The sequence below is a fragment of the Lutjanus erythropterus genome, chromosome 2, assembly GCF_056507025.1.
Source record: "Lutjanus erythropterus isolate fLutEry1 chromosome 2, fLutEry1.hap2, whole genome shotgun sequence".
Lineage (NCBI taxonomy): Eukaryota > Metazoa > Chordata > Actinopteri > Lutjaniformes > Lutjanidae > Lutjanus > Lutjanus erythropterus.
The window spans coordinates 593,207-612,432 of NC_139318.1; the positions used below are offsets into that span (position 1 = coordinate 593,207).

The following is a 19,226-nucleotide window of genomic DNA, read 5'->3' on the forward strand; positions in this document are numbered from 1 at the left end:
GTGTTGTCCACTTTCCCCTTAAATTCTGATGAGGTGTTGCCTGAAGGCACCCTGAGCTTGACTTCTTGGCTAGTTGAAGAAACTGGTGGTACACACCATCGTACATTACATCTTTAGATGTGTCATATTCTACACACTCAAACTGACCTCTGCTTCCATTCACTCCCACATTTCCTCTGCCATTTTTCATAGTCCATCTTTTGTGTCTCTGGTTCTCGAAGGTTTGTGTCACCAGTTTGAGTTGGCTTAGTAAACTCTGACTTACTGGTAGTTAAGTACTCTACAGTTCTGTGGTTTACACTGCAGACTCTGTAACAGCAACAAGTTGCTAGATCTGCATTATAAATGCTCGTCTCCTCATTGCACTCCTGGATGCTCTCTCTGTGGAAGCCCATTATCATAATGTGATGAAAAAAAAGATCCTTTAAGTCATTATAATGTGAAACTTAATCAAAATAATGACTTATTATCACAAAATAATTAGAAACAAATAAGTATACAATTTACTGACTGTTTTGAGCAAATTTCTTATTGTTTTAAGATACTAACTCATTATTTTGAGATACCAACTCATTATATATCACAAAGTATTTAGTATGACATCATTATAAAGACGGACCTCTGACTAACTTCCAATGTCACTGTACTTAGTATTAACGATTTAGAAAAACTGAATAAAAATAAAATTATCCTTAACCCTTTGATGGCCACTTGGTGGCCTGTGTGCCCTCAAAAAATACACCAAAGGCCAAGTGGCTATGGCCTTAAATGATGAAATTCCAGGCCTTATCTCAACAACTGCTGGGCAGAAAATAACATTTGTTATGGATTGTCACAATCCTCAGAGAACAATTAATATGTTTAGTAGACCACAAACCAGGCAACAGTTTTTCCTTGTAGACAGAAAATGTAATAGCTGAAATGAGTAAACCATCAATGATGAATTATGAATTGATTACTAAATTAATCACCAACTAATTTGACAATTGATAAATTGTATTTGTTTGTTTCTTTTAAAACTAAAAACATTAACAGCTTCTTAAATGTGAATATTTTCTGGTTTCTTTACTATGACAGTAAACTGAAAATGTTTGGGATTATGGGCAAAACAATAAATTTGAGGACATCATCTTGGACTTAAGTAAACACTGATTGACATTTTTCAACATATTCTGACATTTTATTGTCTGAACAACTGATTGATTAATCGAGAATCAACAGATTAATCAACAATAATAATAATAATCATTAGTTGCAGCCCGAGTAAAATCTCATGATAAGACCACCATGAAATGAAATTACACTGATTATCTACTACCACCACCCTCAGGACTAAGTACTACACATCAGCTGAGACAAGACTAGCTGAATGATCAAAATGGTTGGTCTGTCTTAAGTTTGTTCAGACTAAATTTTAGAGGTCACACAACTACAGATAGTCAGTAGCTTGAGGTTAAGTTCACTGATGACTGCTGAATTAATGAGGACATGATGAACAACACAGACTGACCAAAAATGACAGTGTTTACAGCATGTGTGTATAAGTCAGTCTAGCTGTTGTGGTAGCAGAATATGTTGTACCTGCACAGTGAAAATGGTATGTGTCAGGATAGCCAGGGAAGCATTTCAATAGCTCACAGTGACTGCTGCTGCGTTCTGAATGGCTGTATTGACAGCATTTCCTGGAGGCTGGACTTGGCGAGCTGGAAGAACACACACACATACACACGCATATACACACACTGACACACTGTATATTCAGAGCAAGGACTTGAAGTTGAAGCTCTGTGCAGCATGTCTGCATCAGTGCATTCTGACAAGATTAATGTCACCAACCAGAAACCTAGATTTTTGTTTCAAATCCTTACACATACATGAGATGTGATGTTCCACAGTTTATTTCGACTCTCCTCTCACCAGGGTGGTAGAGGCACTTCTGATAGATGCAAATGAAATCCAGAAGACCATATAAATAATGCAAATGACCTCAAAGCCCCCCACACCAAGAAATCCACATGGATGCATGGTTGCCATGGCAACAAGTGAACCATGTCATTTTGCTTGCCATTAATTGTTTCAGTGAGACATATCACCGCCAAAGTAGCAAAACAACAGCAAAACAGACCTATGTTCCATTGTGTGTGATTGTGTGTTTTAGGCAGTGGCCATTAACTCAAGTATGCTGCTTAACAATACAGTTGCTTACAATGTTGAGGTACTTGTACTGTACTCTGTTTCCACTTAGTCCTGGGGATGTAGTGATACTGATACCAGCATCAGGTATCAATTCAATACTGTCCTCATGTACTCATATTCGTACTTAAACACTTCTCCGATACCCCACACCCAACACCACATCACGAAATGTGGCGACTTGACACAAGCAAATAGATAAAACACCTCAAGATCCAACGTGACAGAGTTCGAGGAGCTTATGCTTACCCTTTTTTTCTTGGTCGTGCTGTGATTATCAGTGAGAGACTTGCTGTCCTCAACATTATCCACTATTAACCACAGCAACTTTGTCAACTGTAGGTAAAATTTCATGTAAGTCCATGTAAAACTGAAACAACCTTCCAGAGTGCAGCTGTAGACCACAGCCAGCCGATGTCCAATATGTCCCGGTGGGTGTAAACTAGTTAAATCCCTTGACTAATTAATCAGAAGATGAAGAAAAAACACCACTGCCACCAGTATGTAACCCTCTTTTCTTGGTTATAAGCTGCTACAACTTCTCTTTGTTTATTCTCCTGTTGGTCTTCACCAAAACGGCCTGACTGCACACCAAACCCAGCTTCACTCTTTGGGGTTCACAGCAGGGTCAACAAATTTGTTGCACACATGGCACCACATTCATACCTGTCCCCCCTAAACAATGACAGGTAGGAACTAATTAGCTCTTAACATAAAAACTACACATGTAAATGTGTAATTAAAATCCTAGTTAAAGTGCTGTAAATGGTAATGAAATAATAATTTTGTGGAATTATTCCTACTGAAATATATCATGTACACAGTAAACTAAAATAAGGGAACACAACATTAGTAAGGCAAATTAGTACAAATAATCCAAAAATGTAATGTGTACAGTAACTATGGTTACACTAGCAGCAGTTTTCCACCAGAATATCCAACCCAGCAACCCATTGGCAGCTACAATGTGATAATGGTTGTGTACACATAAACATGTTTAGGTACTTGGTTGAGGTTAGGGAAACATCTTGGTCATGATTAAACAGAAAAGGTCAGCAGTGACATGAAGTACAAGACATGATGTCAATGTTTGACTAAAGTAATCCAAAGCCCCTCTGTTGCCTAAACTTAACCACACACCAAAGTCCAAGTCCTGCGTTTTGTACACTCACGCTGAGCGCATTCCTACGACTCCCGTGCAGTTCTTCATTTGAAAAAAAACTTGTCTTTAAACATAATTCAGGAGGTGCTTAAGTTTTCCTCCCCAGCATAACCATGAAAAAGAATTAACATTCTAGATGTGATTTTGAGGCTGTGTGTTTCTGGTAATTTAGCTTGTGCACTAACAGGACAATGAGAGGAAATGATAAGTGCCTTCCTGCAAACTCACCAATTCGAATGAACTATGTAAACTATATGTGAGTAAATGCTCTACAACTTGACCCAAATACAAGTCTGTGTCAAAAAAATCCAGCTGGCTGACTTAAGTGTGAACTGAACTTCAGGCCCTGGTAACAGGATCGAATCTAATCTATGAAGGCAGTAAAGAACTGATCTTAAATTAGTTGACATCATTTAATTAAATTTGACATGACAGGACATAGGGCTGAACAGTTAATCATAATTTTATTGAAGTCGCAATACGGTCCTCTGCAATTTTCAAATTGCAGAAGGTGCAATATTGTGGCGCTGCACAGATGTGCTGGCCTAGACATCAGATTCTACAAACTTACCAGTAAATACCACCAGGTGCAACATGTCTGCACCCCGGTGCTGATCCATCCTCTGCATGGCTGCAGCACCCAACAGCAGCGTTTCAGAAGCATTTAAGCAGCGGAGTGTTTTGCCCACCTGCTTATGTTTACTTGCTCAGATTGTGTTGATTAAAGCTGCAGTAGGTAGAAAGCCTGAAAACAGTTGATTTTTTGAGTCTCATCTGAGTTAGGTTTCATTTTCTGTGTCCTGAGCCCCTCCCACTTGATGAGCAGCATGTCCTTCATAAGCGCAAGCAACAGTTAACGATGCTATTGTGAGCGAGCACAGACCAACAGACATCAATTGTGTGTAATAAACCAGACACCTGACAGTAAAAAAACAGACAGAAGAGAGAAACTACATTTAAAAACATAAAGATTCAGTGTGAAAATAAAAAAAATACCGACAGCTAAACAGGAAAAGACTTTTTAAAATGTATTCTTCTCTGCTCTCCTGCATGCACAAGCTCAGTATAACAACACTCTCTTGTTGGAGGGGGACAGAAAGGAGGCTTGCCACTGTTGATTGAAGGTGAGTTGGGCTCGCTCTTCATGTCGCTGCAGTATAAGCGGTCATGAAAATACAACTCAGTGGCAACACAGTTTAACTCACACAGCCACTCAGCAAAGCACCGCGATACATGTAAATGAACACAACTGAATGTGAACCCAAAAGTAACCGAGTGAGCTGACAAACTTCTGGGTTGGGCATGTTGCTCATTAGGCTCTTTTCTATTTATTATAATGCCATTTTATAGCAATTTTTCCTGCAGTAGTTTCTGTCATTGATTCAGAGTCTCATCGAAGGAACGAGCACATGCACTAGTAGAAGTCCCCCAGGTCCTAAAAGACCTGGAATTAGACTACCGTCATGGGGCAGATTCTCTAAATGCTGAAAACAGAGCCATAGAGAGGGTGTGTAGCTCTCTCTCAGAACACCTAATTTACAATATGCTGAAAGGTTTTTATTATTTTTTTTTCTTAATTATACCAAAACAGTGTTGTGCTTCTATCATGGATAATCGGGCTATGTGGTTAAATAGTTTCTTTTCCGTCTGTCTTTATGCTCATGAGTCTGCACAGGGTCTTTTATTTTGAAACTAACTGGATTCACCCTGCCTTTTCTGTGTCTGACTTCCTGCCCGTTCAAGCTGCTCTGTGCTAACTGATGCAGCATCTGTCAAAGACAGACTTGGCGTGTATTTTCTGTGGAGTGGAGCACTGAGTCACTGGAATCACAAGCATTGTCTAGAATGACCGTGAATTGCTCTGACTGCCTCGGCGCAGCCGTAATGCGGAGCAGCTACGCATGGTGGAAATTGCTGGTTATGAAAACATCTTTGTAGGGCTGCATCTAATGATTATTTTTATCATTAATTATTTTGTCGGTCACTTTTCTGATTAATCAGTTAGTTGGTTGGTCCATAAAATGTTGATGTCAGAGAGTAGTAAAGAAAATATTGAAATCAGAGAACTTGGACGATTTTCTTTTTAAAAAATGTCCTAACTGATTAATTGATTATCAAAATAATTTTCAAGTAATTTAATACTTGACAACTAATCGATTAACCAACAAATCATTGCAGTGCTACATCGTTTGGCCACAAAAGATTGCCACAAAACTTAGACCTTTTATAGTTTTTTTTTTTTAAGAAATTGTGAATAATAATGCAAAAATTATCATTAACTGTAATATTGCAAATCATTTCACAATTGCAATATCAGTAAAAAGTTATCGCAGTCAGATATTTTTCATTCAGACTTTTTCATTACACCTATATGATGAAGTTCACTCACCACTGAAAATTCATTTTAAGTGTTAAAGTAGGACAAATCATAATGGGTATTGTTGCTATAGTTACCATGTGCAGAGTGGTTAAACTGCTGACTTGAGGTGTGTTTAAGATGACACACTGTACAGTTTTAATGACATAATGACACCTGTCAACCAGTTAATATTCATTACATTACACTGACTTTCATTTCCTGGAGACTTACACTAACATAACCCCAACTTCAAAGGGAAAATTCTGCACTTTTCATGAGGATGTTAAGTCAGTTGATGTTAAATGTAGTCAGCTGAAGCTATAAATTCCTCAGTGCTGCGTTATTGACTGAGAAAGCTGAGTTCTGCTGCTCATTGAGTCATGCCGGCAATGCCTACATGTACCAGAATGCCTTGAGTGTGAGCTTCTGATGCCTATGCTCATATGGCTGTGTTACCACCTCCCTAGCCTCTAGCTATTACTTTGTTTGCCAAAACATAGTATTAGGTAACAAAAATACTCAAGTAGCATCGCCCCAGGCTACCCAAAGGTGGAGACTAGAAATCCTTCAATTCCTTAACACCAGTGACATCACTGTGAAATCACTAGTGCAGGAAAAACAAAAGATTTTGCAGCAGGAGACCTCAGCTTTCTCAGTCAATATAACAGCACTGAGGGATTTATTGCTCAAGTGACTACATTTACCATCAACACTGACTGGACATTTATTTGTATTAATATTTAAATGTTTACTCAATCATCTAATCATTTCCACATCACTGCTGTGACTAATGAATAATAATAATAGACCAAATTTGTCAGGTGCATTATCAGAAAAATATTGGACATCAAATTTATAAGGATTGTTATACATATATTCATTTAATTACTTTTCTCAATATATTTCTTCTCTGATCATCTTTCTTTTACTTTGTATATTGTGTTTTATTTCTTACTCCCAACCTTCTTTCTGCTTCTTTCTCATCTTTTGTTGGTTTTTGTTCCTAAGGATATTAAATAATAATAAATGTTAATAATTATTTTTATAATTAAAGAAAGGAAAGTATGAGAATTAATGTTCATATCTATCACCTTTCCTTTTTCCTTTGTCTGTCCTTCTTTCTCTGACTACCTGATTGAATGAACAAAGGAAGGACAAAGAAGGAGGAGGCTACACACACACACTCACACACACACACACTTATACTCTTCCTACAGCCCCGCCTCTGTTGCTAGGTTACTGCTGCCTCTTACCATACAGCCATTTCAGCCAATTGCATCAACATGCATCATGGCTGAAGGTGGAGCCTCACATTGCTCCACCGTGGAAGGAAGTGACTTTTATTTATCAGTGACATCATATCCTCTTGCTATCTTATGGCAGTACTGCTCCTTCTCCTACACACACACACACACACACACACACACACACACACACACACACACACACACACACACAACAACCACACACACACAGGCGATGTCTTCAGTCACTACTGCTGCAGCAGCCAAGGTCGGATATACCAATCCATTGACATACTGCACTGACAGCATTTTTCACTTCACCACATACACATTCACATACACATACATCATTCTTTTAGTTCATATATTATATAGATAAATTTCATATTTTATATATTTATTTTATTGAATCATCACTGTCTAGTTTTGATAGAATATAGGCCTTAAACTGAAACTCTGATGTCTACATGTATGAGTATGTATGATGTCTCTACAAATTGCACATGCAGTAATTGTACACGGTCTATCAGGAGAGCAGAGTGTATTGTTGATGAGGAACTTGACATGTGTCCAGATTAGAATCATTCACATGAGATTAAATTGAGATGAGATTAAACTGAATTTACAGAGAGCAGTAAAGTGATGATGTGTGTGTTGACCAGTACACCAGATGTTTGCTTTTCTCAGGGATAAAAGTATCAAATTAAGTCTGTACACTAGAAACTGTTTAATAGTCACGTGTAACATTTCAGGTCCCAGCCCTGCATCAGACATGAATAAAATGAGGATACACCTCTATATGTACATCCAATGCTATGAATGTTGATGTTTTTGTATTATATCTGTACTATATCTGTAGTGCATTATATTATGAACTAGGGCTGAAACGATTCCTCAAGTAACTTGAGTTATTCAATTTCTTAAAATGCCTCGAGGTCTCGTTTAAATCCGGACAACTGTACAGCGCAGTGTGTTTGGCATGTAGGGATGGGTACAGAAATGTGGTATTAAACTGCAGAATTATTAAAGACCAGAGTATTGATAAGCTCTGACATTTAAGTTTTGATGTAATTTATTATGACACAGCTGCAGCGCTTACAGTACGCACATTCACATCTGAGGTCAGTGTGTTTCTCTTACCCTGTCTGTGTCTAATCTGTTGACTTTCTTCATCAGCAACAGTCAATTTAAAACCACATGTAAATTCACCCGCGATTCAGTTTTTACAGCAGCAAAGAAGCTGTATGTGGAGGAGACTTGTTGTTAATGACGGAGTCCATTAAAATGGTGAATGACATCGACACCAACCAGATGCACTTATAAAATTAAACTACTGTATAAGGAGGCCTGTACGTAAAACAGGAGAGTCTGTGTTTCTCTGTGAGAAACTTTCAGACCTCACAGCCGAGTGAACAGGTGAGGGAGGAGAGGAGGGCAGACTGATCACTAATCATAACGGACTGATTAAAAAAAACAAAAAAACAAAATTGGTGACAAACCAAACCTGGGTGTCCACACAAATAAAGTCTTTGTGTGAAACACTGCAGAATTTAACATTGTGCTGTTTACAGACAGTCTGCTTTCTGTAGTTTGACAGAGAGACAGAGAGGGTCGTGTCTAGAAGGGAACCCTAGACCCGCGAAAGATCACGCGACTTTGATTATTTTAGTAGAAATAATGAACACAGATCTCGCAAGAGTTTTGCAAGTAAAGAGTTCACTTTTAGACACGGCCGACAAAGGTGTGCAGCTCCAAAAAATAGAAATTCATGTCGATTTTTTTAATGTGGCAGGCCGCCATAAATAAAACAGTATTCACTGATCCACAGAGAGTCACTGAAACACTGATCACTGACCTGCTGTGATGGAAAAAATACTCACATTCTTTATTTAAATTAAAGCACTAATACCACAATATAAAAATACTTAATTACAATTTAAAGATTTTGCATGTTATTGTTTCCATTTTGAAAAAACATTTTTATTGCTGTTGTTGTACTTTAATGGTATTCTTATCGTTATTTTTTGATGACTAAATACAGATCTGCAAACTCATAAGAGGAGAAAAAGGTGGCATGTTGGTAAACCAGTCCCCTGTCCTCTGGGGGTCTGGGAGCGTCTGTCCTGCTCCAGAAGAAAAAATGTGATTTTAACATGTGAACAAAACATTCTGGTGACTGTTTCAGTTAAAAGAGTTAGTTCCATCTTCTGTTTGTGGTTTCTGCAGACATTACTACCTTTACTTTTACCTTTGTAGTTCAGTAAAAAGTAAAGTAAAAACAGTAAAAATACAGTAAAAGTAAAGTTACTTTATGTAGTACTTTTACATTAGCAATTTATAGGTGTTCATTTAAGAGGTCTGTCTTATTTTATGTCTTGTATATTACCATTGCTCTTAAATATTTTTTGATTACTAAAAGAATCGATAGTTGCAGCCTATTATGAATTTCCACAATGTATGTGACCACCATTGGATGTAAATATAGAGGTGTGACTCCTCATTTTGTTCATGTCTGATGAAGGGCTGGGGCCCACAATGTTACACATAATGATGCTACTAAAATGGCTAAAAGGAGCAGTTTCTGGTGTGCAGACTTAATTTTATATTTTTACACTTGTGTATCATTTTTGTCCAGCACCCAGTACTTACAGCTTTTGGGATGTGTGTGCTCTTTCTTTACCCTGCTTTTCTCATGGACCCCATGGAAGTTCCACAGTGGACTTTTGAAATAGGAACAAATAGAAATCATCACCCATCAGCAGAGAGTACCACTCAAACTATCAATGAACAGTTTTGTTATTATTTTCTGTATAAGTTGAACATTATATCAGGAAAATGCTATAGAACTTTAAAGAGCTTCCTGATTTTATGACCAGATTTCCACTTGTGGAAAAGTCAGTGTTGTATCACGAGTGTAATTTGCAGTACTTTTGAAGCTGCCTGTGATATTGGGGTGATCGAACCTACAACCCTTGGCTGTATAATGGATCTGACTGGTTATGATTGAGGCCATTCTAAACATGGACCTTCTACAGAGTTGGTTTACAGAGTTCAAATGTGTAAATAAAACTTACTAGATTTCCTCCACTATATTTATCTGATGTGCAGAGTTGCAGAAGATTTACATTAAGCAAGTCTGTGAGGAAACCTGCTCTGTCTTACAGCAGTTTTACGCTCATGTGCACTCAGTATTCTAGAGAATTGCATTTTGATCTAAGATGTTTCTGTAAAGGCGTTTCATTACTTGGTGACTGATGAATTAGTTCAAAAAAGGAGCTCATACCTCCCAGGTGTCAGTGAATGGTATCTTTGTCCAACTTCTTTGCCTGTGCTGCCCTCTTGTGGTACATTTCTGAAATAGTTTTGGCTTACATTGGATAGAATTGATCTCAGAGTGACTGCATTTATCTCTGTCCAATGGTCATGATAATTATTATTTTTCATTATTTTTATTTTATTCTTGACATTAGCATTGTTCCAGATTTTCCTTAATTAGTGACTAATGCTTATGTTTGCTTTTTTCTTTTTTGAACTGTTAATGTGGAGGTGATGATAACACAGATTTGTAAGCTCTAATATATTTACTGTAATAAATCATAATCTGTTCATGATATGTCAGCAGAGATTAAAGAAACATGACAAGCTGAAATACCTGCTTCTCTGCTAAATTAACCCTACAGCTGCCCTTGAAATTTCCATTCGGGCCCATAACTTGTTATTGTTTGTCCATTTCATGTTAATTAGAGTTTTAATACTGAATTTTCACCAAATGACTAAGGGTCTGTTTATGAGTCATAAGAAATCAACAATAATCTTATGGAGGGAGTAGATGTTTATAACAGTTAAACTGAGCAATGGATTTGCTTAATTTTATTTAATTTGATTGCTTAATGGAGTCTGGCAGGCAGAAGGAAGTCAGTCACTGATGTTCAGTCTGTGTTATTTCAGAGCAGTGGGCATTTGTTTTCAGCATAACAGGCTTAAATTTTACATTGACAGACAACTGACAGTTATGACCAGATGATACTTACAGCTTATGACTCCACACTCCTGCAGTGCTCCTGCAGCCTGCCTGAGCTTCCTCGAGTCTGAGGAGGAGGGGGCAGGGGGAACAACTCACTTCAACTATAGATATATATAAAATAGGATTTCACCTCATTGTTTGTGGCTCGCTCTTTGGACTGTACTACTCAATTTGGATGTGCAATTGTTACATATTGCTCCTTCAAACCCTCAGAGTGAGTATGGCATTGAAAACATCAAGAACCTAAATAATGTTCTTTAAGTGAATACTCAAATGAGGTGTCTTGTTGTCTTCTAAGAGTTCAAAAGCCTCTTGAAATAGGTTGTACATATTTTGTTTGTAATGCAAGGTTTCAGATCTCAACCATTTCTCTTCTCTAACTAGAGTCAGCTACAGTCTTGATGAATATGGGTGCTTTTCATTTTGCTCATTTGTGCTTTCCCATGTCCTCTTTCCTCCCTTGATCTGGAAGCCGCTACCCCTCTGCCATCATAAAGGATCTTCCAGTTCCTTAAATGCACCTGGAGGAAATGCAAGGAGGCTTCTGGAGGAGCTCAGAGCGAGGAAACACCACTGTATATGTTTATATGTAGAAGTCTTTTATCAGAGGGTGTGATGTTGATTGGACAGTTTTGGCAATTTGGCAAACATCCTGCATCATCAGGACACAAATTCTGACTGACAAAAGTTTTGTGCAGCACCTCAATGCGTCTGATCTCCTGATGCATCTGGTTTCCTCCAAACTTTAGAAAACTTTAGCCAAATGAAAAGCACCCCATGTATTCAGACCCTAACATCATGCGGTCACAGTGACTGTGACCTGTGACAGGACAACTCTTAACTTTTCATCCCTATACTGTCTCCTCTCCCTCTGACCTTCGTCGACCCCTATGAGGTCTCCTGGGCCTTTGCTGTAAAGTACAGTAGGTATAGTATTAATATTTTACTACCCTTCTGTTTATTAAATGTCCTACCTACAAAAGATGCATGATTACATCTTTATGCTTTTTGTATCATGTGTCTGCATGTCAGTTAGATACCACACATTAACAGTCTTGTCTTGTTCTGTTTGGGTTGCTCAATTATTGCCTGCATGCCAACGCTGCTGTTTAAAAGTACACTCAGTGATTTTATTGTTACAACCAGTGTCAAACTGTGTTTGATGAAAATTTATTTGACCTGTACTTTGATATTTTAGTTCAGCTCATGTCCCATAAAAAGAAGTGGGCAGGGTTTATGACCTATACTGCAGCCAGCCACCAGGGGCCCATTCAGATATCTTGGTTTCACTTTTGAGTGTATTAGCAACAGCAAAATTGCCACCAAGTTGATTAATGATATCTGTGAACACCATGGGATTGCAGGGCAGAAAGTGTGAGCAGTCAGACAGGTTTGAAACAAACCCTGAGGTTGGGCAAACCTATTTAGAAGAGAGAAAGGAAGTGAATTGTAGAATTATTACCCAGCCACAAGTCAAGTCAATTTTGTTTTACAACCTAAAATCATATATCACAAATGTGCCTCTTGTACCAATGTTGAGGCTCTCTACAAGGATGATACTAACACTGACTGGTCTAACACTGTGTGACTTATGTGCTGGCTCCCTGTGTTTTGATCCTCTGCAGGTGTGGCTGGAGGAGGAAGAGGAGGAGGGTGAGGACGGTGAGTTGAAGGGTCCTGTTGTGTTTTGCATGCAGGCAGAGCATGCTGGGACCAGGACATACTACTTCAGCACAGACAGCCATGAGGAGCAGGAAGAGTGGATTAGAGCCATGAGTGAGGCTTCGGAGGTCAACATTCAACCAACAGACAGGTGCTGTTCACACACATGCACACAGCCAAACTGGATATACGCTACACACACACACACACACACACACACACACACACACACACACACACACACACACAGTTGGTGATCATATTCTCCATATAGGCAGATGACCAGTCATGGCAGCATTTTGTGTGCTTGTGAGATAATTGGTTTTATGATATTTACACTTGCACATTGGATAAAGGGTAGTTTTTCTTTGCCACACTTGCCTCAGTATTTGCTCTTCGTGGGAACTATTGGGCACTATATTTGGCACTATATAAATAAAAATAATTTGAATGTATCTTACCTTCCATTCATCTAAAAATGTCTTACAGCAACCATTGGTTTATTCCCAGTCACAAAGAACACCAGCAAAACATGTTTACATCCCCTGCGTTGTTACATTTGTCATGCCCCTTGGTGCACTGAGCTTTCAAGTAACTTCAGTGTAAAGCCATTCATGTCAGGTTGTAGTATCCTTTATGCTACTTACAAAAAAGAAACATTTTTCACAGGAAATGGGTGAATAAATAATAAGTATAACAATAAATAGTTTTCATTTACTTAGATTGTGTAGCTGTATGAGATGCAAAGGGGCATGAGTTGGTATTTGACAAAAATGAAGAGAATGAATTGATTTTGTTTTCTGGTCCAGAACAGCTGGGTATTGACTTGAAAACATTCTTTTAAAGGAGAAATGTACAAAACTCTTCATTCCCAAAACACCAAATGACCACTCAGGAAATTATTAATGTGTTGATGTTACTGACCTGGGAGCTATACCCAGGTTATCTTTTCATTATCTGGCTTCACTAAACCTAACAAGAGCAATCAGGCAAGGCAGTAACACATACGACAGTGGTCTTCAACTCGGTAAGTCAAACCAGGGTTTCCCAGTTTCCCGATCAATGAATGAGTGCACATGAAAGGGGCAGTGTTTGCAGCATCCGACCAATCAGAACATGGGTATATCTACTGGCTACAAAGTGACATATTTTATAAATGAAAAGCAAACTACAATACTAGACAAAAATTAAGAAGTGTCATACCATGAAATAATCCATATAAAAAAACCCACTGTGTGAATAATAATACTAGTAATACTAGTAATACTACTATGACTACTACTACTACTACTACTAATAATAATAATAATAATAATTATTATTATAATAATAATAATTATTATTATTATAACAACAACAATAATAATAACAATACATTTATTCATTCAAGCATTGTTTCCCAGTTTTTTTTAAGCAGACCCACTTTTTAAAACTGACTAATCGCAACCCATATCACAGTAGGCCTTATCAATAAATCTTGGGAAGAGTTCATTCGTGCATAAATAAACATTCCTGATCATTTTTACTGCCATTTCTGCATCACCTTATATTATCTTGACACTTTAATGAAAATATATACAACTTTAGAAAGAAGAAATAAATTAATTTAGGCTGAGTTAACAGACCATCTAACTGTTTTATTTCTTCTCATCAGTAAACAATATGGGACATTTTAGCCTAAATCAGACAAAATAAGTGCATTAAGATGGAATTAACAGGTACTTGTTTTTCCTCTCATGACTAAAATAATACACACATTTTAAATGCTTGATAAAAAGGTATACTGCAGATGTAAATTTTAAATTTGCAGATTTTCCTGGGTCCCGACCCAGTCTTTGGGAATGACTGCTTTAGAGCACTTTTCAGGATACTCAGAGACACTTCATATAAGTTAAAATGATCATAGAAAACAACACACTAAATCTATACAACACATAGTATTAATCACAAATTAAAAGCTTTCCAGGGTGCAAATTAATGGGATTATAATATCTCTGTCACATCATTAGGGCACAAGTAGATCTGACTACAATTACATTTTTGTATGGCCATAAATTAATGTGTTGTTGGATGTATTCTTATGGTGTGTATGACAATTTTAGAAGCATTCTTTCAGCTGCACCCAGTTGTGTCAAATGGACTTGGAAGAGAAATACAGTATGTCATTTAATAGAATTAGAAAGATTATGCAGTTGGTCAGAGTGCAGAAATGAACAGACTTGGGAGCAAATAAAAAAATAAACATAACGTAATAACAGGACATAACAATAACATATTTCAAAGTGGGTACTAGGCTTCCTTTCATATCAAGTACACGTTTTTAATGCCTGAGTCAGTCTCTTTTGTAGGATGATGCTGGCATACAAAAGCACAATGAAATAGCACTTTTCCCTTCTCCTTCTCATGATCTCTGCTACAACCTCCACTGAGCTTTGTGATATACTTCTACACTGATCTCGTCTCATATCTCAGACATAAACTGCTCCAGAGCAGGTTTGGCATTCAGCATAAGTTACTATGGCAGTGTACCCTGGTAAGAAAAGAATCACCATCATAGGACTGAAAAGCTAGGGTTATACTTGAAGTCCTTGAAGTCTGCCTGTCTATTCTCATGCTTTCTTTTTCCTTCAAACATCACAGAAAAAACTCAGACATCACAGCTGATCTGAACCACACCATGGTGACCAAGGCACCCGACCCACAAGAGCATCCACACACACAAACATACAATGAAAAGATCAATGGAGTCGACAGCCTCGAGACAACCCTACCCCACACCCCAATCTTAAATCAGGAGGGAGCAAAGAATGATGGAGGCGATGATGGAGGCGATGATGAAGGCAGGGGGGCTGCTCCTGATTACTCCCCTCACCAGAATCACCATCCTAATGGCTGTGGAAACTACGGCCCATGCAAAACAATGCCACACAACACCAACAGTAAACCCCCTCCATCCAGTGGTCACAGTGGACATCGTCACCCCCCTCTGACACATCCAGAGGGGGGTGCCCACTCAGCGCACAACCACAGGGAGCAGCAGGAGCATGTAGTGCTGAGGAGGGGCTTTGTGCCTAGGACAGCTCCAGAGAGGGTGGCCCAGAGGAAGAGCTCCATGGCCCAGCTGCAGCAGTGGGTCAACCAGCGGCGGGGCATGGCCTCCCAGGATGACATCAACAGGTACTATAGATAAATGGACAAGAGGGCAAATAAAACAGCTGTCTCTCTCTCTTCGGGGGTCATAGGGATACTATTAGGGTACTGATGATGCTGTTGTACTGTCGGTTATTTACAGTGACCTTAAACAGGCAGAGTGATGACACCACCAGGTGTGCAAAGGTGACCCCCTGCCACCTGTTCATCTATTACACAAATAAAAAAAAGAACTCAGACAGGTCCTATTCTTAAATCAGAAACACAGAAGAGATACTAATTAGATCACATACTAAAAAATGGATCACCAGATTTTTTTTTCTCACTTGCCTCTCATGGATTTCATTGACTAGAGTACAGTACAGTTGCATCGCATATCGTAGTTTAAGTAGCAGTGTAGTGAGTATGTAGTCTTATTTGGCAAATGTGAGAGAGCACAAGTGTTAAAGAGTGACAGTGCATGTGCGCTGAGTGGAGGAAAAGATGAGCAATGATGTTGTCAGTCTTTGCCTCTGCTATAAAGTAGATCCTTTGGGTGGTATAGCAGGGTCTATTTTTTTTTTCTTCTTCTTTTTATTTTTGTAATTAACTAATTTTTTTTCTTCTTTCTTTTTTCCTCTCTTTATTTTTCCACTATGTTGTTTTTTTAATTAGTTCTGTAATGAGAGTGATGTCTGTATAAGTTATGCTTATCTCTTGATGATGATCTGTGTTATATTTGTATTTATACATCACTACTCTCTATATCTCTATCTATTCATGAACTGTGCATACTAGACTTCACTCTCAATAAATTGTTTGAAGTAGAAATTTTAAGTTTTCACTGTAGCTGCTCTAGCTTAATGCTGAACCAATTTTCATGAAATTTGGTTTGTTATACACCTGATAAACTGAACATGATAGTGGTCACTTGTTGGGATTAAGTTTGGTTACTGGGACTTATCTAATTAGCTTTATGCCAAATCATCAACTTTCTGAATAGCTTCAACTGGGACATGAGGCCTACATCAAGTATAAATTGCAGAATTTAAGCTTTATGTACCTATTATATCATTATAAAGCTGCCTGACTGCTTGTTATTGTATTTTTAAATCAGTTCATTATTGAATAAACAAGACTATTTTTGTTCCTCAGACTCCACTTAAGAGAACATCATTTTATACAGGTCACCTGTACATATATGGACACATGATAACTTCTGCAAGCTGGACAGTTTTTATTACATAATGTCACAAATATCATAAACCTCAAATATTTTATTTTCATCTTCATTAATTCACTTTAGACACTGACAGTATTTGTAGAATCTCACAAAAACTCAAATTTATGTAATTTATACTTGATGTTGCTTATTCATAGATCCTCACTTGGAGGCTTTCTTAGCAGGTTCAAGGAGTTTTCTCTGACAGAAAAAAACCTGTCTCAACTTTGCTCCATGACTTCTACTAATCTTCAGACTATACTTCTCTTATCTTACTCTAATCTTAATAGTCTAGACCCCTTGGAAAATGTTAAAGGTTAAATGTTCATGGAACTGAGAAATACAATAGTTTTATTTTGTTTGGAGAGTCTCCTTTTTGTGTGTTTGATGTTTGTATTTCCTGTCTGTGGGTTTTTATTTCTGTTTAAACTGTACCTGGTGTGCTGTCTTGGCCTCTCTTGAGAAACAGATATCAATCTCAAGGGACATCCAGGTTAAATAAAAACAAAAATCCCAAAGGAAAAAAAAGTCCCACTGGGAGTTGTGGCTATACAGAACGCTAATGTGTTTGCACAGAGCTGATTATGTAGCCTCCAGTAACCAATTTAATTTCACTAAGTAATCAATATTCAGTTTTTTCACCTTTCTAACAAGATTTCATGATTTTTTTTTTTTGCAGAATTAAGCCACAATTTTGTAGTGAAGTCTGCATCTCTCAATGCACTTTGGATTGTTGACTAGTGGATCTTGCCCTCTAAAACATGACAAATGGTCCAGACACAGATAAACTTCATATCCTATATCATATACCTTATCTGTCATACAGATTTAGCCCCCCTATGAAAATGTCATATTTTTGAAAGTATTTCTCAAGTGCTGTTAAACAGAGCAAGGAATTTTTAACACAGCTTTTCCAAACATCCTAGTTTTATTTAGGATGCTTACATTATTTTACTTTGCACACAGAAATAAAATTATTTCACAAAAACCAAAAACTACCAGGGTCAAAATTATTAGCCCCCCTAATGCTAATAGTCAATTGTGTATCATTTTTGCTAAGAAACAGCCTGTAGTCATTTGTTGTAGTTTTTAACAAGTCTCAGACATGTCTCCTGAGGAATCCCAGTCCATTCTTCTTTTGTGAATCTCTCAAGTTCCTCCAGGTTTGATGGTCTTCTGGCATGGACCTTGGTCTTCAGTTCACCCCACAGATTTTCAGTGGGATTCAAAACAGGGCTTTGTACAGGCCAGTCAGTAACGTTCATTTTGGGCTTCTGGAAGTAGTTCTTCACCAGGAGCAAAGTATGTTTTGGGTCATTGTTGTGTTGGAAGACAAAGTGATGACCCAGACACAGTATTTCTGCTGACTGCTTGAGGTTTTCTTTCAAAATCTTCACATATCCTTCTTTCTTTATGATTCCTTCCACCTTGATGAGATTACTCCCACCACCATGTTTCACTGTGGGGACGGTGTTCTTTGGGTTATACACCTCTCCCTTCTTTCTCCAAACATAAGCAACGTCTCTGTGGCCAAAGAGCTCTAGTTTCCTATCATCTGACCAAAGGACACCCTTCCAGCATGCATAATCTTTCTCCAGGCTGTCCTTAACATACTTCAGTCTGGTTTGAAGGTGTCTCTTCTGCAGAAGTGGAGTTTTTCTTGGTCTGCAACCTCGCAGTCCATTCCTGTGCAGGGCTTTAGTGATTGTCTTCTTTGAGATTACAATTCCAAACTTGGCTAAGTCATTCACTAGTGTCTTGGTAGTTGTTCTGGGGTCTTTAGACACATCTCTCACTAGTTTTCTTTCCAGAGTCTTTGAAATATTTGGCTTCCTACCTCTGCCAGGCTTGTTCTGTACTGTGTGGCTCTCTTTGAATTTCTTGATGATACTTCTCACTCCAGTTCTTGACACTTGGAAAAGCTGTGAAAACTTTGTATATCCTTCTCCTGCTTTGTGAGCATCAACAATTCTTTTTCTAAAGTGATTGCTTTTGTTTTTGGCATGATGCTTTCTCAAGTGACAGCTCAAACCCTTACTGAAGTTTTTATACTGTGTGTAAACTGCAAGATAACCCTCAGTTTTAACTTGATTTTACAAACTGTGAGCATTACAAAGTTAAAGGACATTGCACAACAGTGGTTTGAGCTCTGGCTCAATAAAAAAGTCAGTTCTTAAGGGGGATAATAATGTTGACCCTGGTAATTTTTTGTTTTCTTCTGAAATAATTCT

At 38.0% G+C, this 19,226-nt stretch overlaps 1 protein-coding gene across 11 annotated transcripts in view; it reads left to right on the forward strand.

Moving 5' to 3' along the window:
- plekha6 (pleckstrin homology domain containing, family A member 6) overlaps positions 1-19,226 on the forward strand; it is a 226,608-nt gene that overhangs the window by 156,549 nt on the left and 50,833 nt on the right. For 7 of the 11 annotated variants that reach the window (XR_014771370.1, XM_084725739.1, XM_084725744.1 and 4 more), the window contains 2 exons: positions 12,608-12,795; positions 15,285-15,821. Coding sequence is in view for 10 of the 11 variants with exons in the window: in XM_084725739.1 (XP_084581865.1) it covers positions 12,608-12,795; positions 15,285-15,821 (725 nt within the window). In the remaining variant the exon portion in view is untranslated. Of the gene's footprint in view, positions 1-10,513; positions 11,910-12,607; positions 12,796-15,284; positions 15,822-19,226 lie in introns of those variants that run through there. The other 4 variants (XM_084725752.1, XM_084725810.1, XM_084725800.1 and 1 more) reach the window with 2 other exon arrangements.